This window comes from Euprymna scolopes, chromosome 18 (assembly GCF_053919585.1).
Source record: "Euprymna scolopes isolate OS-2025 chromosome 18, ASM5391958v1, whole genome shotgun sequence".
NCBI lineage: Eukaryota > Metazoa > Mollusca > Cephalopoda > Sepiida > Sepiolidae > Euprymna > Euprymna scolopes.
This window is the reverse complement of record NC_136499.1, coordinates 81,912,644-81,939,389: the sequence shown is the minus strand read 5'-3', so window position 1 is coordinate 81,939,389 and position 26,746 is coordinate 81,912,644. Positions and strand designations below refer to the sequence as shown.

General features: G+C 36.1%; 1 protein-coding gene across 8 annotated transcripts in view; it reads right to left on the bottom strand.

Annotated features, from left to right (window-relative positions):
- The window catches only part of LOC145297666 (uncharacterized), a 1,332,115-nt gene that overhangs the window by 109,206 nt on the left and 1,196,163 nt on the right, over nucleotides 1-26,746 (bottom strand). For 6 of the 8 annotated variants that reach the window (XM_080143840.1, XM_080143838.1, XM_080143842.1 and 3 more), the window contains 3 exons: nucleotides 14,126-14,346; nucleotides 12,060-12,413; nucleotides 6,764-6,867 (listed from right to left, as the gene is read on the bottom strand). In XM_080143840.1, coding sequence (XP_079999966.1) covers nucleotides 6,764-6,867; nucleotides 12,060-12,413; nucleotides 14,126-14,346 — 679 coding nt within the window. The remainder of the gene's footprint in view (nucleotides 1-6,763; nucleotides 6,868-12,059; nucleotides 12,414-14,125; nucleotides 14,347-26,746) is intronic. The other 2 variants (XM_080143841.1, XM_080143839.1) reach the window with 1 other exon arrangement.

The window sequence follows — 26,746 nt, the reverse complement described above, 5'->3', positions numbered from 1 at the left end:
GCTTCTAATTATTGTGATTTGTCATCAAACACTGGCCGGCAATAAATAACTTCTAATTATTGTGATTTGTACTGATCAAACACTGGCCGGCAATAAATAGCTTCTAATTATTGTGATTTGTCATCAAACACTGGCCGGCAATAAATAGCTTCTAATTATTGTGATTTGTCATCAAACACTGGCCGGCAATAAATAACTTCTAATTATTGTGATTTGTACTGATCAAACACTGGCCGGCAATAAATAGCTTCTAATTATTGTGATTTGTCATCAAACACTGGCCGGCAATAAATAGCTTCTAATTATTGTGATTTGTCATCAAACACTGGCCGGCAATAAATAACTTCTAATTATTGTGATTTGTCATCAAACACTGGCCGGCAATAAATAGCTTCTAATTATTGTGATTTGTCATCAAACACTGGCCGGCAATAAATAGCTTCTAATTATTGTGATTTGTCATCAAACACTGGCCGGCAATAAATAACTTCTAATTATTGTGATTTGTACTGATCAAACACTGGCCGGCAATAAATAGCTTCTAATTATTGTGATTTGTCATCAAACACTGGCCGGCAATAAATAACTTCTAATTATTGTGATTTGTCATCAAACACTGGCCGGCAATAAATAACTTCTAATTATTGTGATTTGTCATCAAACACTGGCCGGCAATAAATAACTTCTAATTATTGTGATTTGTCATCAAACACTGGCCGGCAATAAATAGCTTCTAATTATTGTGATTTGTCATCAAACACTGGCCGGCAATAAATAACTTCTAATTATTGTGATTTGTACTGATCAAACACTGGCCGGCAATAAATAGCTTCTAATTATTGTGATTTGTCATCAAACACTGGCCGGCAATAAATAGCTTCTAATTATTGTGATTTGTCATCAAACACTGGCCGGCAATAAATAACTTCTAATTATTGTGATTTGTACTGATCAAACACTGGCCGGCAATAAATAGCTTCTAATTATTGTGATTTGTCATCAAACACTGGCCGGCAATAAATAGCTTCTAATTATTGTGATTTGTCATCAAACACTGGCCGGCAATAAATAACTTCTAATTATTGTGATTTGTCATCAAACACTGGCCGGCAATAAATAGCTTCTAATTATTGTGATTTGTCATCAAACACTGGCCGGCAATAAATAGCTTCTAATTATTGTGATTTGTCATCAAACACTGGCCGGCAATAAATAACTTCTAATTATTGTGATTTGTACTGATCAAACACTGGCCGGCAATAAATAGCTTCTAATTATTGTGATTTGTCATCAAACACTGGCCGGCAATAAATAACTTCTAATTATTGTGATTTGTCATCAAACACTGGCCGGCAATAAATAACTTCTAATTATTGTGATTTGTCATCAAACACTGGCCGGCAATAAATAGCTTCTAATTATTGTGATTTGTCATCAAACGCTGGCCGGCAATAAATAACTTCTAATTATTGTGATTTGTACTGATCAAACACTGGCCGGCAATAAATAGCTTCTAATTATTGTGATTTGTCATCAAACACTGGCCGGCGATAAATAACTTCTAATTATTGTGATTTGTACTGATCAAACACTGGCTAATGATAAATAGCTTCTGATTATTGTGATTTGCACTGATCAAACACTGGCTGGCGATAAATAGCTTCTTATTATTCTGATTTGTGATCAAACACTTGCTGGCCATAAATAGCTTCTAATTATTGTGATTTGTCATCAAACACTGGCTGGTGATAAATAGCTTCTAATTATTGTGATTTGCACTGATCAAACACTGGCTGGTGATAAATAACTTCTAATTATTGTGATTTGTACTGATCAAACACTGGCCGGCAATAAATAGCTTCTAATTATTGTGATTTGTCATCAAACACTGGCCGGCAATAAATAACTTCTAATTATTGTGATTTGTACTGATCAAACACTGGCCGGCAATAAATAGCTTCTAATTATTGTGATTTGTCATCAAACACTGGCCGGCAATAAATAACTTCTAATTATTGTGATTTGTCATCAAACACTGGCCGGCAATAAATAACTTCTAATTATTGTGATTTGTCATCAAACACTGGCCGGCAATAAATAGCTTCTAATTATTGTGATTTGTCATCAAACGCTGGCCGGCAATAAATAACTTCTAATTATTGTGATTTGTACTGATCAAACACTGGCCGGCAATAAATAGCTTCTAATTATTGTGATTTGTCATCAAACACTGGCCGGCGATAAATAACTTCTAATTATTGTGATTTGTACTGATCAAACACTGGCTAATGATAAATAGCTTCTGATTATTGTGATTTGCACTGATCAAACACTGGCTGGCGATAAATAGCTTCTTATTATTCTGATTTGTGATCAAACACTTGCTGGCCATAAATAGCTTCTAATTATTGTGATTTGTCATCAAACACTGGCTGGTGATAAATAGCTTCTAATTATTGTGATTTGCACTGATCAAACACTGGCTGGTGATAAATAACTTCTAATTATTGTGATTTATACTGATCAAACACTGGCTGGCGATAAATAGCTTCTAATTATTCTGATTTGTGATCAAACACTGGCTAGCGATAAATAACTTCTAAATGTTGTGATTTGCACTGATAAAACACTGGCTGGTGATAAATAGCTTCTAATTATGGTGATTTGCACTGATTAAACACTGGCTGGTGATAAATAGCTTCTAATTATTGTGATTTGTACTGATCAAACACTGGCTGGCGATAAATAACTTCTAATTATTGTGATTTGCACTGATCGAACACTGGCTGGCGATAAATAGCTTCTAATTATTGTGATTTGCACTGATCAAACACTGGCTGGCGATAAATAACTTCTAATTATTGTGATTTGCACTGATCAAACACTGGCTGGCGATAAATAGCTTTTAATTCTTGTGATTTGTGATCAAACACTGGCTGGAGTGGAATAGCTTCTAATTATTGTGATTTTTTTTTTTTTTTCTTATTACATTTTCACTCCAAACAAGGCAAATTTCCACTTTTTGTGTAGGGGGCTACTAGCAGGGGCAATAACTACTGGGGTACTATGTAGGGATTTGGGCAGCAAGATGTTGGTTCACGTTACACTTGAAGTTCTGCACGTCAGTACTGTTAGGGAAGCAGGGACCTGGAATGGAATTCCAGAGTCTAGCGGTTCTGGGGAAGAAACTATTGAAGTAAAAAGATCTTTTACATCTAAGGATCTCTACAGTGTGAGGGTGGGATTTAGCAGCCTGTCGGGTTTGTCGAGGGTGCTCACGTCGTGGGGGCACAAGTGATTGCAGTTCGTCAGAGCATTCACCACTAAAATACTTGTAGAAAAGGCAGAGGGATGCAACATTTCATCGATGGGACAGAGGTTGAAGCTTAGATGCCAGTTCAGGGCCTATCAGGTTTGCAACTCTCTTTTGAACCTTGTCAAGGACTAGTAGCAGATGCACCAGCCCAGATGTGACAGCAATACTCCATACATGGGTGAATGGTGGCCTTCTAGAGGTACAGGATACTTTCGGGTGTTAGTAGTTTTCTCGCACAGTAGAGAGAGCCCACCTTTCTTGCAGCGGCCCTGGCAATGCCTTCAATGTAATTGTTCCAACTCATGTTTCCTGTGAACGTTAGGCCAAGGAGTTTGAAAGATGTAGTCTCAGATAAAGAGTCGTTGGCCATTGCTATAGGTGGTAGAGAGGGTTTCTTGTAATTATTGAATGAAACTAGTTTAGTCTTGGCAGCATTGAACGCAACCAACCACTTTTGTCCCGATTCCACCACAGATTGGAGGTCTTCCTCTAGTGTTTCTGCCATTTCTTTAGAAATGTATTCATTCGTCTTCCTGTCGTGCCTGCCATAGAGTGTAGTGTCATTAGCATATATACCCATCTCAGAGGCAATTTTGTCGGGGAGGTCATTTATGAATATCAGGAACAATAGAGGTCCAAGGATAGAACCCTGGGGCACCCCCGCATTTATATCATATTGTTTAGACGTACGACCGTCGAGGACAACCTGGATTTTTCTCTTATCTAAGAAGGATTTAATTATGTTAAGTATTCTACCAGTGATACCGTATGATCTAATTTTCCTGAGGAGACCCTCATGCCATACCCTATCAAAAGCCTTAGATATATCTAGAGCTACCGCTCTGCCCTCCCCTGCTTTGTCCAGTGAATGCTATATACGTTCAGAGATCACAGTTAGGATGTCTGCTGTGGAACGGGCTTGTCTAAATCCATATTGTTTGTCAATCAGAAGTTTAGCATCTGTAAGGTGATGGACTAGAGCATGGTTAATTAAGGTCTCAAATATTTTGGCAAAAAGTGGGAATAGGCTAATAGGGCGATAATTTTATGGGTCAGTCTTTTCGCCAGAATTCTTGAATACTGGTACAACAGAAGCAGTTTTCCAACAGCCATTTGCACTGATTAAACACTGGCTGGTGATAAATAGCTTCTAATTATTGTGATTTGCACTGATCAAACACTGGCTGGCGATAAATAACTTCTAATTATTCTGATTTGTGATCAAACACTGGCTGGTGATAAATAGCTTCTAATTATTGTGATTTGCACTGATTAAACACTGACTGGTGATAAATAGCTTCTAATTATTGTGATTTGCACTGATCAAACACTGGCTGGTGATAAATAGCTTCTAATTATTGTGATTTGCACTGATCAAACACTGGCTGGTGATAAATAGCTTCTAATTATTGTGATTTGCACTGATCAAACACTGGCTGGTGATAAATAGCTTCTAATTATTGTGATTTGCACTGATCAAACACTGGCTGGTGATAAATAGCTTCTAATTATTGTGATTTGCACTGATCAAACACTGGCTGGTGATAAATAGCTTCTAATTATTGTGATTTGCACTGATCAAACACTGGCTGGTGATAAATAGCTTCTAATTATTGTGATTTGCACTGATCAAACACTGGCTGGTGATAAATAGCCTCTAATTATTGTGATTTGCACTGATCAAACACTGGCTGGTGATAAATAGCTTCTAATTATTGTGATTTGCACTGATCAAACACTGGCTGGTGATAAATAGCTTCTAATTATTGTGATTTGCACTGATCAAACACTGGCTGGTGATAAATAGCTTCTAATTATTGTGATTTGCACTGATCAAACACTGGCTGGTGATAAATAGCTTCTAATTATAATGCTTTGCACTGATCAAACACTGGTTGGCGATAAATAACTTCTAATTATTGTGATTTGTGATCAAACACTGGCTGGCGATAAATAACTTCTAATTATTGTGATTTGTGATCAAACACTGGTTGGCGATAAATAACTTCTAATTATTGTGATTTGTGATCAAACACTGGCTGGCGATAAATAACTTCTAATTATTGTGATTTGTGATCAAACACTGGTTGGCGATAAATAACTTCTAATTATTGTGATTTGTGATCAAACACTGGCTGGCGATAAATAACTTCTAATTATTGTGATTTGTGATCAAACACTGGCTGGCGATAAATAACTTCTAATTATTGTGATTTGTGATCAAACACTGGCTGGCGATAAATAACTTCTAATTATTGTGATTTGTGATCAAACACTGGCTGGCGATAAATAACTTCTAATTATTGTGATTTGTGATCAAACACTGGTTGGCGATAAATAACTTCTAATTATTGTGATTTGTGATCAAACACTGGCTGGTGATAAATAACATATAAGTATTATTACAGTTTTGATCATTCCATAGACATCTGTTTTTGTGATAATCATCTTTCATTTTGGTTAGCTCCTTATATCAAGTTGTGTCACTGGAGCTACTTCCATAAAAGAAAATTCTTCCAATGGCTAACTTTAACAATCACTGCATTTTATTACTCTTTTGAAAAATATAGATGTTGGTGAAAGTAGGTTTTTATTTTTATCTTTGATTGATTTCAGTTAATAACGACTCATTCTATAAACTGTTTACCCTGTTTAGTGTAATTTTCTAGGAGAAAATCTTAAATGATGATATTTTCATAATTTCTTTATATCAATCGTTTTCATCATGACATAGATAAGTTTTCAAATTTTGAGGATTTAAATTCTAATGGGCTCATGTTTAGGTTTTAGGTCTTCATCAGAACTGGATAGATCAGCAATGTCTGAAAGAGTTCTCTTTTGGAGGCAGAGTTACCAAATCATTAATTTAAAGGGATGTGACACTGGTTAATGATACATATCGACAACCTTAATATACCAAGTTCGAATTTAGTGTGTTCCACAGAATCACTTTCACTTAGGATGTGTGCAATCTTCACGTGACCTCTCCCATCAGTACCAAATTTCTTTCTAAAAGAATTATGACTAGAAAAAATATTGGGGAAACCAATGCTAACAAAAAAATCATCTGATTCATAAAAAATTAATGATTTAAATGCAAATATTGAAAGAATTACTGATTCTGAACTGGCAATTTAATTCACTTTTTTAATTTTTGATAGGTGATGCTGCGCAATCTTGTTATTTTACATGCAGTTCATTAAATTACAAAGAATTTTAAAAAAATAGATTAGAAGTATTAGTTTTAAAATTAGAATTATGTGTAACATAAAAGACAAATAATAAAAATACTGCCTAATTTTTGAAAAAATTAAAATAACATTTCTAAAAAACATGCACGATTTGCAAATATGGATTATGAACATGCAAACAAGAGGAACATCTCACAAAATTGTGTTTTACTTTATATGTTCAAACTGTTTCAACATTATGACAAAGGTGTTTTACCTTAGAAATAAATTTGCTTACAGCATGACAACACCGTTTTTTGGTAGACTTGCAGCAGGTGCTGGGCTTTCGATGAGCATTATCAACTGATGGAAGGCCTCGCTCTATAAAGAGAAAACAATGCACAAAAGCAGGTAACATTTCATATATTCAAATAATTATTAGTATAAAGGTTTTTTATATCATATATTATAAGTATTAAACGTATTTTAAAACATGCTTCATAATAATTTGTTCATATCAGCATTAACCTTTCTAACATGCCTTTATTTAAAACTAAATATTCTGATGTTAACAATAAATATTGATTTCATTTTTTTCAGAAAAGGAACATGCTATGCTAGTATTGAATTATGATTGTATATCAGTCAAAGGAAATAACTCAGCATGACAGTGTTATTTTCAGTTGTTTGTTTCATCCATTTTAGTGTTTACGTTTTTCAGTTTTGTTTTGAGTTCTGTTCTGTACAGTCAAGAATAAAGTCTCTTTGTCCCTTCAAACGGTTTTGTGTGATATACATTATTTACTGGCATGGTGGCAGTGGTTTATTTGCTATTCTGAAGGAGCAAAAATATTTAAAAAAAAAAAAAAAAAGGAATTTTTTTATATTTGAATAAGGAGTATATTACCCATCAATGCCTGACGGGATTATCGTGACAAGACTGGATTTTAAGCGTCTCTTATCCATATATACTAGTTGTTCAAGTACATTTTAGTATGTCTGCATGCAACCCTAAGCAGTGGTGCCAGGAAAATAATGAGACTATCTCTTCTGTTGAGGCATGGAGAAATAACCCTGTATATTGTCTGTTTCTTTATAATAACTATACCCCATTCCTTGAGATAAACTGGAGAAAGTCACATACTCATTTACACCGGGGCTTCACAAATGATGGTATGGAAATACCTGATGTCAACAGATTCACCGCTATCCAAAAAAATAATATTGTAGAGATGATAACAGAGTGCCATTGTTAAGAACTCAACATCATTGGCAAACCATAAGACAACATTGTGACTTCCAGACTAGTGGCTCTCATTCCTGGACTTTGATTCCATAAGGCTTGAACCAGATGAATGCCCAGAAGGGTTATTTCAGAGACTTCAGCCTTCATTGACAACTCCCTACTAAGCACTGACACCAATATACGGCGTCATGAGAATGTTCCCACAGAAGACGAAGAAGTCACCTCTATATTAGAGAATCTAATAGTCCTCACTTGGTTGTGCCTACTTCATCTAGCCCTCCCTAAATTAGTCAATCAACATTATGGGTCAGAGTTGAGATCATGCACATGCCCAAGATCTCCCTGGCATTGGATTCTCTACTTGAGGATATGGAAAATGAGGCATCTGTGAGCTGTACATTTTCTACTCCACTTCGACATACTAGGAAGCCTCAACTGAAGAAGAAGACTTGTCATCTGTGTAATCAGGCTAAGAGATCCAACACAAATCATTTCTTGAGTGAATACATCTACCTTCCTGAATCAGACTGTAGAAATATGACCAAGGCTCGCCAGATATTTCACATCTTCGACATTGAGGAGCCCACTTGTCCCAAGACCTTAAACAATTTACATATAGACAATGAAAATATGAAAACCTTGTTGCGAGTGAAAACTGACCAATCCCCCTACATCGACTGTTCTCAAATCATCATCCAATATGGATCGTTGTGGACAGTGGTGCTACCAGGAATATGATTTGACACTCAACAGCCAAGTGCCTGGGCATTAAAATCACTAAAACTTCACAGTCTGCCAGACAAGTGACGAATCCTCCTCCCTCAATGTACTTGGAAAGATAAGGCTTAGTCTGGAGAGAGAGGGCACAATGTGCTTCTTTGAAGGCTTGGTTATTGAGGATCTTGATATTGAGATACTTGACATTCATGCACAGTAATGACCTGCTAGATTTGAGATATGGATTGGCGACACACAATTTAGGTATGGCTCTACTACATCTCCTCCCAACACGAGACTGGTCAGATGTGCTCATGTTTTACATGCCCCACCCCAACAAACCACAGTGGGGTCTGGTGAGTACTTGGAACTCTCCATGATGAGGATGACGAATTTGCCATTGAGCCTCATTGGGATTCAGACCGTGTAGTATCAGTTAAACCTACCCATAATCACAAGGAGTGTAGAAGGAAAAGTGCGCCTTGTCAACAACACCAGTGAACTACAACAAATATGTAGATCACAACACATTTGCCAAGCTATATCCACGTTCATTCCAACAGCAACATCTTCTGGCATAGTGAGTACCTACCCAACTTCAAGCAAACACCATGACAATATCACTTTCTGTGTAGTCATCAGCCCAGATGATATGTTATCCTCTCAACAGGTTAATTGCGAGTTTTATTAAGTTTTCGGAAAGGATCATCTATCTGGGTATAGCAGCTCATTTGGTCACTTCAAGTCGTTCGGGTCCTACTCAGCCATCCCAGCTTCAAGGCTGACTTCCGCTATACAATGAAAACAGACTGCAAGCCTGTGCTTGGGATGCTTCTCCTTTTGTCTTTCTCTTTTTATCATTTGAAATCCACAATTTTAGCCAGGTAAACACAGTGGCCGAGTCTGTTTTCACACAGATGTCATGTAGTCCCATTTCACAGCCAGATTCACTCCTTTGGTAACCAAATCCAATTCTGCTATATTGATGTGGCTAGTATCATACCTCTTCCTTATCCAAACTGTGTCCTCCATCACCACTACACCCACTTTCAAGATGACACCTATTGCAATGCTGCTTGCATCACATCACACGACTCTACCCAGTGTTCCATGTTCCCCTGAACTGAGTCTTGCCTTTCCACTTCTTTCAGAACCTTTTTGATCAAGGCGGCCTTTCTTCCTCCCTCTTTATTATCCCATACTCTTCCATCCGCATGCCTCTTGATGTAGCTAGGCTAAGCCAGCCAGTAATGGGGTAATGCCTGATCAGCCTGCCGCATATGGAAAAAAGCTACTGCTTGTTGAGCTCTTATTTCATTTGCAGGATGTTGTTTTCCCTTTGAAATTCCAGGCCAAATGATGCACTACATTTCAGTTTTAGCCCACAGGCCGCTCCTCCATTAAATTCTTCAGGTGCTTTGGCGATCAGCCCGAATTTTTTCAAGTGAACTACCATCTCCTTTGCAGTCACCAGAGTTTCATTTATGAGGATGTCATCGATGTATGAGCTCACGGTGCCATATCCTTTCCTGATTCTTTCCAGAACCTTCCTGAATCCCACCCTCATAAGATAGTAGGTTCTGCCTTTATATCTGACTAACTGGTACTTCCAGAATTTCTTGGCGATGCAGAGTTGCAAGGGGGCAGATTTTAGATCGACCTACATAGATGCACCGTTCATTTGCCCCCATTCTCTAATAGTCTCACTGCATACATGTACAGTGTCACCCCCAGTATGGCACTGAATATGTTGGTTTAATTCTTGGAAATCCAGAACTGGTCTAACCTTCCCTTTTGTTGATTGCAGAACGGCCATGAATAGCAAGATGCCCGATTTGATGTCATCCGTCCACAGCAACAGTATGCCCTCTTTGATTCATCTGTCCACTTCTCATTAAAAATACTTTCTTACTCCCCCTTTGAGCGAATTATTGTAGCATGCCATCCTGTTTATTAGTGTCAAATTCTGCTTGAAAATCTGGATCACCAACCGATATCCATCTCTTTTCTCCGCCTCTTTGATCCCTTTGTTGATTCAGTCTGTCACTGCACACCCAGCTGGTCTGAAGATCAAGCTGTCTCTGCTGATTGTAATGTCTCCAACTCAGCATATTATATCCATTCCAACAATCGCTTGGACGTCAGGCACCAGTTGGTCGGTGATCTTCAATTTCACTCGTGACGGTTCTCTTCCCTCGACACTTCACTCGGGATCCATCGAATGTCACTATTTTGCCCTTTCCTTTCCATCCTCCGACCAGGCTTGTGTGCACCATAGTAGTAGTACAGCCAATGTTGATCAGGGCCATGACTTCTTGTCCTTCCACCACGATCTCCCGCTTGGGCATCTGCTGCAAGCGCTCTATTATTCCCGAATCAAGGTAGCTGCTGGCGCTTCGGCTCCCCTTTCCAGTTTCCTGGACTCATGAAGTTCACTGCCATGTGTCCACTCTGATTACACCTGTGGCACACCGTCCTTTCCAAGAACTTCTTGCAATCTCTACGCAGGTGTGGGCCCCCACATTCAAAACATGCACCTTGCAATCTCGGCTTCTGCTCATGCGCTGTTGCTGCCATTTCTACGGACCCAGAGTGTTGGGTGCACACTAATTTTTTTCGCTGTTGGGAACAGTTCGCTCACCTCCAAGGTCTCGACACCCAGGTGCTCCTGCAACCTCTTGGAAATCTTCTCTGGGAACCCGGTGATGAATGCCATCTTGGCCACGTGACTTGCTGCCTGCTTCCTAATTCCTGCTAGCTCTACCAATCTTTTAAGCTCATTAGCATACACATCGACGGATTCCCCATCCACCTCATCTCTTAATCTGTTGAACGCCTCAAATGATCCCTCGGCAAATGTCTGGATAAATCTGACTTTGATTGCATCAGCGTCATCCTTTCCTGCTCGTTCAGCTCCAAGTATAGGGCTAGCACGTTCTACTCACTGTGGCAACATTGTCTATCTTTGGGAGCTCTGCCACTAGGTCCACTTTCTTTAGCTAAGCCACCACATCCTCTTTGACACTGCACGGCTTTATCATATTGTTCAGGCACAATATTTTATGAGACCATCATTCATAAAACTATGGGCACCATTTTTGATCTCTCACCTGACTCTGCCTGAAGCACAAACATGGTAAGACTTCTGTTTTCCTTTCTCTTAACTTTAAACAACAGTCTGAGCAGCAAGATCATAATATCACACATAATCACTCCAAAAAATAAAATGCATTCTCCAAACCACAACAAAAGTTTGATTTACTAATTCGTAATAAAAAACATTAATTATAAAAAGAAAATGTTTGATTTGATTATTTGTAATCAAAAATAAAAATCCAGTTATGAAAAAACAGCCTAAATGTTTTATGTTTTAGTAATTAAAGACAATGGTGAAAACAAATTATAAATTATTATAAAATATAATGAGTAACTGCTTTGGAATAAATACCATTTGTCAATTTTTTATTTCAAAACACGAAGTCATCACTAAGTAGACTTTTACTTTTTAAGGAAAAGTTTTTTTTTTAATTATAAACCCTTGTTAAACCAATTAGTTATCATATTACATCTACACACAACTGTATCTTTTAAAAAATATTGAAATGCAAACCTTTTCCTTCTCTGCAATCAACGTAAACTGGATAACCATACAACAAGAGACGGGTTGTTCTCATGATATTCACCATCCGATGTAAAAACCACATGACATCAATTATTACCATAATTCCAACAAATGTATAAAATATCTGGTTGCTACTGGACTTTTTAGAAGAGTTCTCAATAAAATCAGTCATATTACGGTGGCCAATTGAATGTTTGCGTTCAGTATAAAACCAGAGATTGCGTGTATAGTTAGTTGACTCAGTTTTATTTTGAATGACCTCAGGAAACCCTGTGATGGGAGTGGTTCTTTCTTTGAAAACCTCTTCGAAGTGAGGTAGCTTTTGAATGGATAGTAATAATCCTGTAAAGATAAGCAACAATTTAAAATGATACAACAAAATTGGTACGTTTCTGAATTTTTGAGATGAGGATTGGTTATTTGTATTATAATCATCGGACTACTGTTCTCATCTTGAGTGTGATTTTCATAATGTTTCGGTCGATACAACCTCCGACCATCTTCAAATGTATCTTGTCAAACTCAAGAATGTTTCTGTTGAACTCGGGAATTTGAACAGAATTTCGAGCGGAACCCTTTATTTATGTCACGGGGATAGCGTGCTCTTGTTCCGTCAGCCATGACTGGATAGAGGTCCTAAGTAATTCACAAATGTATATTTTGGTCGCCCACACCTTCAGAAGAATATCACTTTTAAAAGTGATATTCTTCTGAAGGTTGAAGGTTCAATCCTCAGTGTGAGCAAGTGAAAAAAAAAAACATTTACGAATTACTTAGGACCTCTATCCAGTCATGGCTGACAGAACAAGAGCACGCTATCCCCGTGACGTAAATAAAGGGTTTCACTTGAAATTCTGTTCAAATTCCCGAGTTCAACAAACATTCCCGAGTTTGACAAGATACACCTGAAGAAGGTCGGAGGTTACATCGACCAAAGCATTGTGAAAATCACACTTAAGATGAGAACAATAGTCCGATGAATAATAATACAAAAATTGGTTATATTAAGACAATATTTCTATTTCTTTTTCTGTGTTATCTAATAATAATAAATGATTTATCTTTGGAAATTTGAAACCTTTTTCATTTCTAAACGAAAATGTTTCTAAAAGATGAATGGTTATACTATGCACAATAATAGGCTTAAAATTGATTATTCTTACCAATTCATGAATTAAAACGGCTTCCATAAACGATAGGCTATTCTGAAACTCTTCTCTATACAAATATAAAGTTGAGTTATTTGTTGCGCTGAGATTGATATTAAATGCCCACTTTCCTATTTTAAAAGTGAATACTTATAGACTTAGTCGTTAATATTTTAAAAAAGAAAAACAAATTTGCATATTCGTTTGAAAGCAAACTTAGTGTTTTTTTTTTCTTATTTGATGAATAGCTTCATTTCACTATTACATGCAGTTCTATTTGTGCGGATTTTCTACATTGGGCATCATTGTATAGCATTTGGAGTTGCATTTACAGTAAATTTCTATCACTATCTGTCTGTAGAACGGTCTCTACCAAACTACCCTGTCAATTTTTGGTCTACAAACTTGAAACTTAATATTGGAACAAAATCAATTTGTTTTTTAGCTGGAAAAATAGCTGTTATAGGGTCAAAATTGAAAACCTGGAACTTGGCAGGTGTAGTTCACTGTAATGTGTATATACTTTGCATACACAAATATACATTTATATGTTTAACTACATTAATTTGCTAAATTTTTATATGCATGTGTTGGTTGCGGAAATAGTACTGAATATTGCTAGAAAGCTTTGATTCTAGCTGCTGGCACCCAAGTCATATTTTTTTTTTTAACTTTTGAAATCAATACTATATATTTGGTACAATATAATAATCAAGAGAAATTTGGCTGTAATAATAAATACAAAATCAGCATAAATTAAAATATATTCAAGTGTATTTACAACCGGGCAATATTACAAATATTTTTTACTAACTTAGTTTTTGTTTCTAAAGAACATATCTAAATTTATATTTGTATATATTTTTGTTTTATCCAACCAGTAAAAAAATGAACTGTGTTTACTACCTTGTGCCAGATTCGAAATATTGGGTTCTATCTGCATCCATTCAGCATATGGACGTGTTGGAAGAGGACTTAAATGTGTATGTTCTCGTTTTTTCTCAATGTTTGAGTGTAGGTGTTTAGCACCAGTTAACCATCGATTTCCCATCACGCTGTTATATGTTTGACGGACATCAAATTGGAGTCTTTTCTGGATTATATTCACGTAGTTGTTTAGCCGGTCCCTGCAAATCATGAAGCAAAAATATAAAAGAAAAATCATGAAGCAAAAATATAAAAGAAAAATCATGAAACAAAAATATAAAAGAAAAATCATGAAACAAAAATATAAAAGAAAAATCATGAAACAAAAATATAAAAGAAAAATCATGAAACAAAAATATAAAAGAAAAATCATGAAACAAAAATATAAAAGAAAAATCATGAAACAAAAATATAAAAGAAAAATCATGAAACAAAAATATAAAAGAAAAATCATGAAACAAAAATATAAAAGAAAAATCATGAAACAAAAATATAAAAGAAAAATCATGAAACAAAAATATAAAAGAAAAATCATGAAACAAAAATATAAAAGAAAAATCATGAAACAAAAATATAAAAGAAAAATCATGAAACAAAAATATAAAAGAAAAATCATGAAACAAAAATATAAAAGAAAAATCATGAAACAAAAATATAAAAGAAAAATCATGAAGCAAAAATATAAAAGAAAAATCATGAAGCAAAAATATAAAAGAAAAATCAGGATGGCTGAACATAAGACACATTTTGTCTTAAATACACAGAGTGTTCTTGGAACCAAAGAGTAGTTTTAGAATTATGACTAAAATCAAATTTATTTACAATTTAGGGATACTTTTAAGTTGATATCATTAGAGAATGAGTCTGATATTTTGGAGACTGAAATAATTCTACTCTAAGACAATTAACCTAACAGTTTAACGGCAAGCGACCATTTGTTCCATTTGTCATACAGAAAGCTTTAAAGAATTGAAATAAAAAAAGTTTCAGTGAGTAACAAGTATACAGGTCGATAGATATTTAAATTCTACTACATTTGATATAAGGCGTTTGTTGTTTCTTTTTGATTTACAATTTCTTGACTTAAATATTCTGAACTTTTACCATTTATTCTGTTGTTCTTATTTAGTTGCCTATCCACTAGAATAGATGTAGACATATGGTCGGCTTTTAATATAGCAACAAAACAGATACTACACTTTGTTCCTAGCCAAAAGGCCAAGAAATGTTGTAGTTTAATGTTTAATATTTGTTTTTTTTACTATGTAACTATATAGTATACATTTTCAATAAAAAAAATCATAGTCGAATTCCCATGACTACAGTAAATATGACTATTGGAAATGACCTTCATAATATATGAACTAAGGTAAAAATGGCACAATAAAAATGGCAAAAGTGGATAAATAGGTAAAAATGGCATGTTTACAACGAAAATTAGAACCGTTTGAGAAGTACAACTCAAGCTCGCATAAAAATAGAATAGGACTAATCGCCTCCTCAAAAAAAAAAAAAAACATAATTAAATGTTTTTATAGGCATTTACACCGGTAGGGGTAGGGACTAAGCTTCTTTTTTTTTTTTAAATATTGGCTAATCAAGGTCAACAGTGAAAAGTCATTGTAGAGACAGAGATAAAAAATATAACACTTAATTGCTTGTATATCCACTAGGGACTGCCAAAAGTCACCACAGAATTACCCCACCCTATATGTAACACGATGGAATTTTATTATTAATTAATATTATCAATATAACTTTTGTACCATTTAAAAGAAGGGCAAAATAAACCAGTAATAATTTAAAAAAATTTTTTTTCATCAAACGAAAATAATGAAATTGCGAGACGAAAATCTTGTTTACATAATTGGCGCTTTAAAATAACGTTCCCATGTAGTAGACATTCCGAACGTGGAAACATACCCGTATTTAATAAATCTAGCAAAATTCAACTAATGGTCAGATTCTCATGAAATTTTCGATACTTATCCATTTTAGAATGAAATTACATATAAAATGCAGTTTTTGTAAAATATACGGGGGGAAATATTTTTTTAGTGCATGCCCCCCCCCCCCCCATATTTATTTTTTCGAAATTCGAACAAAATAGATTTAAATCTATCGAAATTTCTATTTATTATGGAACATAAGGATTCAAATAAGTAAAAAATATTTATTTTTTAAAAATCTAAATACACATATAGAACAAAAATTTACCTTGAAGTTGCAATTAAAAAATTGCTATAAACTTAATATTATTATATTGTTTTTTAAATAGCGTTTTTTCGAATTAATATATACTATAATCAGTTGAATTGCCGAGAAAAAGAAACTTCGTAAACATTAATTAATTTTTAAAAGATTAAAACGATTAAAATTCCATTATTTCAAAATGTTCCGTTACAACATAGATTTTTAATTAATTGTGTTAAAATTTATTTTTTAAATATTAAGTTTTAATATAAACATGACTCTTGTCAGCTATTTTATCGCCAGATTAAAACTAATTTGAAAATATTGCACAATATTAAGCATTATGTAGCCCATCCCTCATATTTTGTTTGTCTCTTTTTACCGAACAAAATATGGAATCTCATAGGTAACCAAAAGAACATTCAGTAAAACCGTATTTCATATTTAATATACATGTTTATAATATTCTTAATCATTAAACTGTGTAAATCTTAAAACCTACCAAAATTATAACAAAGATTGCAGTTTAAAAAAATCATTAAAATGATTCTGCTTTTCCATAGTTCGTATAGTACACACAAATCTGAGGTTACGGAAACATGCGGTCCAATGTTACAATCGTTTGGCAGTCCCTAATATCCACTCTCTTTCTTCGTAATTTATGATCCTAGCCAAGCCAGCAGGACTGATATTTATCATGCCTTTGTTTTGCCCAGAAAACTTGTAATTTTTCCCAGCTGCTCATCAACAGTGAACCCAAAGCTATGTAGGTCATTGTGTGGGGATTTTTCTCAATAGGGAATCATCTTTAAAATAATAGCGTCATTAGTTAAATATGTTCTATTCTGCATAAGTATTCAGAGTTCTAATAATAACAAATTTTCTTCCATAAAAAAAAAGTTAGGGTTTGTTTTACTATACACATAGATTCGAAAAAGTTGTCACAAAACAAATATAGAACAAATAAATGTTATCAAAGGCAAGATAAGTTACTTTTCTACCTAACTGTATATGTTTTTAGTGTTTAGATTTAATGTAATATGTTTATTCAGCTCGAAAAACATACAGTGTTTACCGATGTATTGGAAAATTTAAAATGGCGGCCGACTCTCTTTGAGGCGATAAGTTTGGGAAAATGAGTTATAAATAAAAAAACAGACAAAATACTGTTAGAAACTCGCTCAATATATGTTACCATGACATAGGCTGACATATAATCGATGGGGTTTTTAACAGTATTTTGACTGTTTTTTTTTTTTTTATTTATAATTCATTTTCCCAAACTTACCGTCTCAGAGAGAGAGTTGGCCGCCATTTTAAATTTTCCAATACATTGGTAAACACTGTATGTTTTTCGAGCTGAATAAACATGTTAGATTAAATACAAACACTAAAAACATATCCAGTTAGGTAAGATAAGTTACTTTTCTACCTTACCTAAAGGCTTATGGGACGGATTCATTTATGGCATTGGAACAGTTCACTGGCCGCCTTTGGCCAGGGGAGACTGTGGATGAGTTTTTGATGAATTTGTAGCAGCTAGCATGCCTGGTAGGTGAAATGCCACCAGTGTTGGATAAAGAGAGCCTTCGTGAATGGATTGCCATGCAAAGGGACTTTTGCAAGCCTCAACCCAAATGGACAAGCTGTCATTGAAAGAGCTGCTTGAGAGGGCTCGTGCCGTGCTGATGGATACCAAAGATGAGGAGGTTGTTGTCACGGTGCAACCTTGAGAGGCCGCATGTGCACCTACACCACTGCCTACAGCTAGCGAGAACACCAGAAGTGTTAACTGCTTCAGATACAGGCGTCCAAACCATTGGGCCCATGATTGCCTTTCGTCGCGGTCAACGACCCAGAAGCCTAGCGGACCGCGGGGTCACAAATGCAAAAACCAGAGACACCTGGCTCGCACATGTCTGGGAAACAGGCTAGGGAAGGAAGTTACAGCGTCAGTCTTCTCCCCAGATCGTCATTAAACAAGGCGCTACCTGTGGTGAGCGTATGTGGTAACGGGCGTGAGTGCCACACGCTTGTGAACACGGGTTGCGCCCAAACACTTGTGCGCAAAGAACATTGCGACACTTGAAAAACGGTGCTGACTGTAGGCGGGAGCTCGTTGGCCTCTTGCGGAGAAGGTGTCATCCACATAAGCATCGGTAGCGGGCCTGAAGTAGCCGTGCAAGATCTGATTATAGACAGGGAGCTACTTGGGTACGATTTACTATTAGGAATGAACGCAATTGTGCAGCTGGGCGGAGTTGTAGTAGATGGAGCCGGAAATGTGACATTCTCCCAATGCAAAGAGTGTGTTTACGCGGCACTCACCCTAGATAAGCCTGATTTTTGTGTGGAGTTCGACCAGTGCACAAAGTCCTGGACTGTGGCTTGGAAGTGGTCGGACGAACAACTACCAGAGAATTTGTTCAATAGAGTGCCAGAGTACAAGATTTCTCCTGGAGCTCGTGTAGAGTATGATAGGGAACTACAGACCTGGATTGACAATGGATGACTGGTTCATTATCCTGAGAAGGCATTGGGCCTCCAAAGTGTTTAATCCCATTAATGGTGGTCATCCAGCCAAACAAACAAAAAGTGAGGCTGGTGCTTAATTATAGGGAGTTAAACAAACACGTGGACCCCTTTACGGTTCATGCAGATGTGTGCGCTGATAAATTACGGGAATGGCAGCAAGCAGGGTCTAATGTGTGCATGCTTAGTTTTCGGAAGGCGTACCTTCAAGTGTATGTACACCAGTCACTATAGCCTTATCAGACAGTTCTGGTTAAAGGGAAGAGATACTGCTTAATCCGTATGGGGTTCGGACTCAACGTGGCGCCATCAATTATGCAAACGATTGTTGACACCATTCTGGCTCAGGATGAGCATATAAGGTAGGTAACATCTGCATATATTGATGACGTGTATGTGAATGAAGGGGTTGTATCTGCGACGCGTGTAGAGGAGCATCTCCGCAATTTTGGACTTCTCAGTAAGGAGCCGGAGAGACTAAAGGATGGCGCATGGGTGCTTGGTTTACAGGTCCGGGGAGAAGACGGCGTCCTGCATTGGAAATGGGGAAATGAAGTCCCAGACATGCCCCGCGATGTCACATGGAGAAACATATTTTCTTGGTGTGGAAAATTGATTGGACACCTCCCTGTGGGCGGCTGGCTTCGTGTTGTGGTGGCGTTCATAAAGAGGAGAGCGTCTGAGGTCACCACTGGATGGGACGATGTGGTACACGACGCCCCTCTAAACATAATGCTGAAAGAAGTCCTCACCAGAGTGCGCAAGGAGGAACCTGCATGGGGCAGATGGTGCATCGACAGCTGGGACCTGTGTGGGTTGATGTGAGCTCTCTTGTTACGGGCGTATCAATAGTCCATGATGGGGCCGTTGTGGAAGATGCCTGCTGGTTACGCCTAGAACAAGACTCCCAGCATATAAACCTGGCAGAGCTTGATGCTGTCATCAAGGGGATAAACTTGGTGATCCTCTAGAAGTCGACTACCCTGTGGCTGTTTACAGATTCTGCCTGCGTCCACAAGTGGATTTCGGATACCCTTACCGAGAGGGCCAGAATACGAACTAAAGCTACGAGCAAGATGCTCATCCGACAGCGGCTCGATACCATCATGAGGATCAAAGAAGAATATGCGCTGTCAATGGAAATCTCCCTGGTCAGATCCAGCTTGAACAAGGCCGATTGTTTAACAAGAATTCCTCACAGATGGATTGACGCCACTAGAAGAACCATCGAACCCATACAACCGGAATGCGTCGCAGCCACGTGTTCTGCTCAATTTGATCGAATCAAGGAAGTCCACCACCAAGTGGACATTCAGGGATCAAGCGAACCTTTTATTTTGCTAAGTTAGATGACCCCGAAGTATGAAAAGCAGACGTTTAAAGAGTGGTTGAGAGCTGCGTGGCTTGCCAATCCATCAACCCGGCATCCATTCGCTGGGAAAAAGGAAAACTGGACGTAAAGAGCAACTGGAGCCGGCTGGCGATAGATGTTACTCACCACAATGGTGAGGATTACCTAACGCTCATTGACGGCGGCCCATCTAGGTTTGCAATATGGCGGCTGCTCCGCCGGCAAGATACGGCAGCAGTCATCCATCAGCTAAACGGCATCTTCCTTGACCCCCCCCCCCCGAAATGGAGATACTAACTGACAATGGCACCACTTCACCAGTGAACAGTTCAGAAAGTTTGCCGATGGCTGGGGAGTACATCATGTTGTCTGGATCAAGAACCCGCGCAGCAAATGTATGACTCAGTATGGACTTGGACGCATCACTGAAGTGATCAGCAAGCAAGCAGTGTGTGTCAACGGTGTGACCCATCATATTAAGGACTTACGGCCGACAACACAATCGTGGCTACCCATGAACAACGGGAGCGAGTCTGACTGAGTCAAGGACCAGTGAGACATCGCTCTGGTTCACAGAAGCTCCCTCAGAAGGTGACTCTGATATTAGTAGCCTCCCAGCTACTCTTCAACTCCCAGACAGCTTAAGTGAAGAAAAGGCATGCATCGTTCACCTTCGGAGAAGCACCCGGCAACAGCGATCACTACCCCATTGCCATTTCTGTGATCATGAGATCAGGAAGGAGTGTGATAGACATAGAAAGGACCTACCTCAGAAACGGGTGAGAATCTCTCGGCAGTAGGCTGAAAGACAGAAAAAGAAAAAAAAAAAGAGGCCCAAGATGGCGGCTGTTGTCTTTTAAAGCCTCCGGTCATGCATAGATCTCTAGCAGTCTCGTGTGGTATATGCAAACTGGGTGTGCCCGAAACATTATAAAAGGCGATTCACTGAGAGGAGTGGGAGAAGCGCTTAGGACATGCGAATAGAGAATGTCGACGTATCTCGTGTTGTAAACAACAAACTCTACACGACTGAACTTGTGACTAGCGAACCTCTGCTTGACGTTTTAGCCAAAAAGTTTTGTTGCTTTGCATTAGACAAAGACTTCTGATACTTTACGAACCATATCCACATAAATTTTCAAGTTTTTTTACTTAATAAAAATATTTGCAGAAAATTAGTGGCAAATCTTTATTTCCTTTATTTTTAGGGAGTAATCGTTTTGGTACTTTTACAGTTTAATGAAGACATTAAAAAATGAAAATATCGAAAAAAGATTTTATTGTACATATCCGTTTTGAACTGAAGATCTCCGAAAAAAAATTTCACTTAATTTGATTGAGTATTTTTTTTTTTTTTATAGCGGAAAAACACGTTTTTATGACAGCACGTTGAATTGTTTTGAATTCTTTAATATTTTTATTAATTTTTATTTGTTAATTTTTGACAAACTATTTAGATATTTTAAAATATATTTATTTAAAAAACATGAAGAAAACAATAAACGTATCACATTTTTTTACAGTTTAAACAGTTACAAAATGGTGAATGTGTAAGAGAAAAAAAATTTAACAGTTGTACGAATAATCTTGTGAAAATTCAAAACAATATTTCACGTTTCTTTAGATGAAACAAACACTTTTTAAAAAAGCTTTTTTAAGCTTGTTGAAATTTTAATGATTTGTATTTATTTTTTATACATACACATTCAACATCTCGACATCTAGCGAAGGAAACGCACTCTTTGACCGGCCGTTTGCAGGTCAATTCCATCATTATCATCATCATCGTTATAATTCCCTTCCAGCAGTCTGCTACTCTCCCTCCCTCTGGAGAGAAATTCAGGTATGCATTAAATTTTGTTGACGATTATTCAGGTTTAATTATGATTTATTTCTTAAAAAACAAATCTGACACTATCCTCGCCACTAAGAAATATTTAGCTGACATCGCCCTGTACAGCTCGGTAAAATGTACTCATTCAGACAATGGACCTGATTTACTCTTAAAGACTTTGAACTTCTATTAATTAACGATCGTATTAAACACAAGAAATCAGCGCCTTATTCCTCATTTCAAAATGGCACCACTGAAAGAGCACGGCGGATTCTTTTCGAGATGACAAGATGTCTACTTATCGAATCAAAATTAGTCCAAAGTTTATGAACATACACTTTAATGGCGGCGGCGTATATATCAGCGTATAGATTGTTCAATAAAGATTAAGCAAAACCCTGTATGAAGCGTTTTGCGGTGTAAAACTCAAATTGAATCGAATGCATATATTTGGTTCAAATTGCTTTGCATTCATAGAAAATACCCATAAACTAAATATTAAAAGCGAAAAAGGTATTTTCATAGGTTATGATAAAAGCAGTCCAGCTTATTTAATCTACTTTCCGGTCCAAAATGCCATAAAAAATGTTGAATGTGTAAAATTCACTGACACATTTAATTTAAAAAAATGAAGACCCAGTGGACGAAAAACGTGATGGAATATTGCCAGTGTTTTTGTCGATCACAACGAAAATATTAATAATGACGACAATTGCAATAAATCTACTGACGTAAATATTAACCCGACATGTCAATACCTGATAAGGGATTGAAAAAGGCTTAGACTTCAAAAAATCGGAAGTCTACAAGACTATGCAATAGATTACTGTTACTCACCAGAAACTTATAATGAGGCAATTAATTCAGAAAATCGCCAAGAATGGATAAACACTATGCAATCCGGTTTGGAAGCTTTATCTGAAAATAATAGCTATGAAATGGTACCGAAACTAGAGAATATAATTTTTTCTTGCTGGGTTTTTACCAAAAAATTACAGCCTCTGGCAGTGAAACTTTTAAAGCAAGATTTGTTGCAAAGGTTTTTCTGGGGTCGAATATTTTGCCACGTTCTCACCAACGACAAATTTAACGACAATTAGAATTTATTACAACTTGCCGCTCAATACAATTTAAAAATACATCAAATCGGTGTAAAAAAATGCTTATTTAAATGTTTTGATTGACTTTAAGATTTATATTTACCCTCCTAAGGGATTTAAAATGAAAAATATAAATTTCGTATGGAAACTGAATAAGTCACTGTATGGTCTAAAACAAAGCGTGCACAATTGAATTTAGCACTCCATAATTATTTAATAGAACAAGAATTCAGGCAGTATCCCGTAGACGCATGCATGTATACCAAAAATGTAGGTAATAAATTGCTGAATTGGGTTTTTTGGGTTGACGATATATTACTCGTCTCAAATTGTGACAACATTTTAAAAGATGTTAAAAATAAATTAAATAAAAAATTCAAAATGGCCGATGTTGGACAATTGCCATGGCTCCTCGGTATAAAATTTACTTGTGAAAATGAAACTATAACAATGAACCAATCACAGTACATTGACAAAATCCTGCTTGTAGGGGAATAAATAAGAGCACCGGATTACCGGTGTAGGGTAAGGAGTGAGGTCCCTTGAGAAAAGAAGAGGAGAGTCCGTACACATGAGGCACGGACGCAAAAAGTTCTTCTCCTAAAAGACAATGTTGGACAGGCAGAGTACAACTCTAGAATACAGTCCTCACTCCTCCCATAAACTCCACTATTGAAGTGAGTAATCTTTTTACCTTAATGTTCTGAATTGCAGTGTTGTCATGTTTTCATGTTTGTTAATAAATTCTTGTCGTTTATGCTTGTTGTACGTTGAGTAATTATTAAAGCTGGTCGGTAGTTTTGGGACTTGGAAGAACCTAAACCCGTACCAACATGCTGAAGTTTGGAATGGAAGATTCTAAACCACATATAACTCCTATTGAGATTGATATAAATCAAAATACAGAGACCGAAACTAAATCAATAGATGATCGATTACACAGAGAAATTATTGGAAGTCTAATCTATTTGATGACCACCACTAGGCTTGATATATGGTTACACTGTTACAAAGCTATCGCCAAACTTACCAAAACCGACAATTAAGGAATTAACTCGTGCAAAACAAGTCCTTCATTATCTAAAAGGAACCAAGGAACAATCTCTAATATTTAAAAAGTCCATATATCCCGTAAATTTGAAAGGTTTTTCAAATTCAGATTTGGATAACTCTGAAGATCGAAAAAGTATATACTGTTTTAGACTGTCAAAGACTGAACCTATGATCACCTGGAAAACTAAAAAACAACAGATTGCGGCCCTTTCTACCGGTGAAGCAGAGTTTATTGCACTTTCACACTCAGGGCAAGAAGCAATTTTTCTAAACACCTTTTTAAAGTCTATTTTAAAACCAGATCTAAGTTTTAAAAAAACAAAAAAAAAAAAAAAACCAGTAGTAATACATTGTGATAATCAGGTTAGCATCTTATTAGCAAATAGCTCTATGGTTCATCAAAAGTCGAAGCATATTGATATCAAATATCATAAGAAATAAAATACATAAAAAATCTATTACTCTTAATTATGTGGAATCTGAAAATAATATAGCCGACATTTTTGCTAAACCTGTAACAAAGATTAAACATTTTATCGCTGAACTTTATGGAATTTAATCTTGAATAAATCTATTTTCAGAAACTCAAAATGAGAAGTCGAAACCAAAAAAAAAAAAAAAAAAAAAAAAAAAAAAAATTGTCAATTGTCGTGGGTATGACAATAAACTATGACCATTTTTTTCTTGTCTTCCTGACCAAATTAACAAACTAAAATATTTCAATAAAATATTTCGCTAAAATAAAATGTTTCGAGTTTTTGTTTAACAAAAAAAAAAAAAAAAAATTGTAAGTACATTTGAAAAGTATGTATCTCTGTATGTATTTGTGTATATATGTGTGAAAAGTATGTATATCTGTATTTGTGTATATACATTTGAAAAGTATGTATATCTGTATTTGTGTATATACATTTGAAAAGTATGTATATCTGTATTTGTGTATATACATTTGAAAAGTATGTATATCTGTATTTGTGTATATACATTTGAAAAGTATGTATATCTGTATTTTTATATTATATTAAAAAATTTTAAAAATTACAAACAAAGATAACTTAAACAATGTGATTAAAAATGGCTTCTTTTTGCACACATTATACCAATATATTGACATTTTTTTGGACCATTGACAATAAAAACAAATTCCAAAAATAAATAAAACAAGGAAAAAAATATTTTTATTTATTTATTTTTTACACTATCAAACCAAATTGAGTCCGAAAGGACTTTTTTATTATATCAAAAAAGGGGTGGGGTATTAAAATGCTTTTGAATACTAATTAGGGTATGACCCCAATACTATAGACAATCTTATTTATAACGACGCGTTAGGATAATCAACCAATTAGAAGATGCCGAAATCATTATAAAAATATTGGATTTTTGATTTAAGTTAGTTCGCTGTCAACCTCCATCTTGCACTACTGCTGATCGTGACTACATAGATTCTTCACCGATCTAATGCCACCATCTTTATTCTAAAGAATTACTCAACACTTGAGATCGTGACTGCATTGATTCTTCACTGATTTGATTTACTACCGCCATCTTTGTTCAACATAATGGTTCAACATTATGAAAAGTTTTTGACTTCGCGTTGAGACATCTAAAGTTAAAAAGTTTACCTGATGTACGAAACTGAAGCTTCACTCTAATATCGCAATTGCTAAAAGAATGCACAAGCATCACAGCAAAATATATGGAAAAAATGTAGGAGCAAAGATATCACCTTGTTTCACACCGTTTTCAACTGATATTGGATCAGACAGAGATCCATTAAAGTTCACTCTGGCTTTCATATTATGGTGCAACTGATGAAGCAGCTCCACAAGACTTGTAAAACAGCCTAGTTTCCTAAGAATCTTCCAAAGTGCATTGCAATTGTTGTATCAAAAGACTTTGTTAGATTGACAAAAACTTGATACAAAGGCACTCACTGCTCCATATATTTTTCCATTGCCACACAGAGAATATCATGTCCATTGTGCTGTGGCTAGGTTTAAAACCCCAATGATTCTCTGATTTGATAAAAGGATAAATTTATTTAATCAAACGATTAAACAACATCTTTCCTAAAACCTTTTAAGGTAATGCCTCTATAATCGCCACCCCTTTTGACCCCTTTCTTTATAAATTGGGATCATGATTGCATCAATCCAATCTTGAGGGACAGCATTACCATGTCCTACAGCAAGGATGAGTGCATGGACTGCATTGATAATGCTATCACTTCCAAACAGCAATAATTCAACAGGTATCCCATCAAATCCTGGTAATTTTTCTTTATTTCTGTTAATGTTCTCATCAATACTGGGATCAATCATCATCTCATCGACGAACTCCTTTTGAGGGAGACTATCAATAACTATATCATTTACTTCAGACAGATTATCAAAAAGATCTCGAAAATGTTTTGTCCATGATTCCCTCAACATTGTTGAAAAGGGCAGAACTATCTTTGGATTTCATAGGTACCAATGTTCGAGGCTGTGGCCTAAAAGCTTGTCTGATTTTGTTACACATCTTTTGAATTTTTG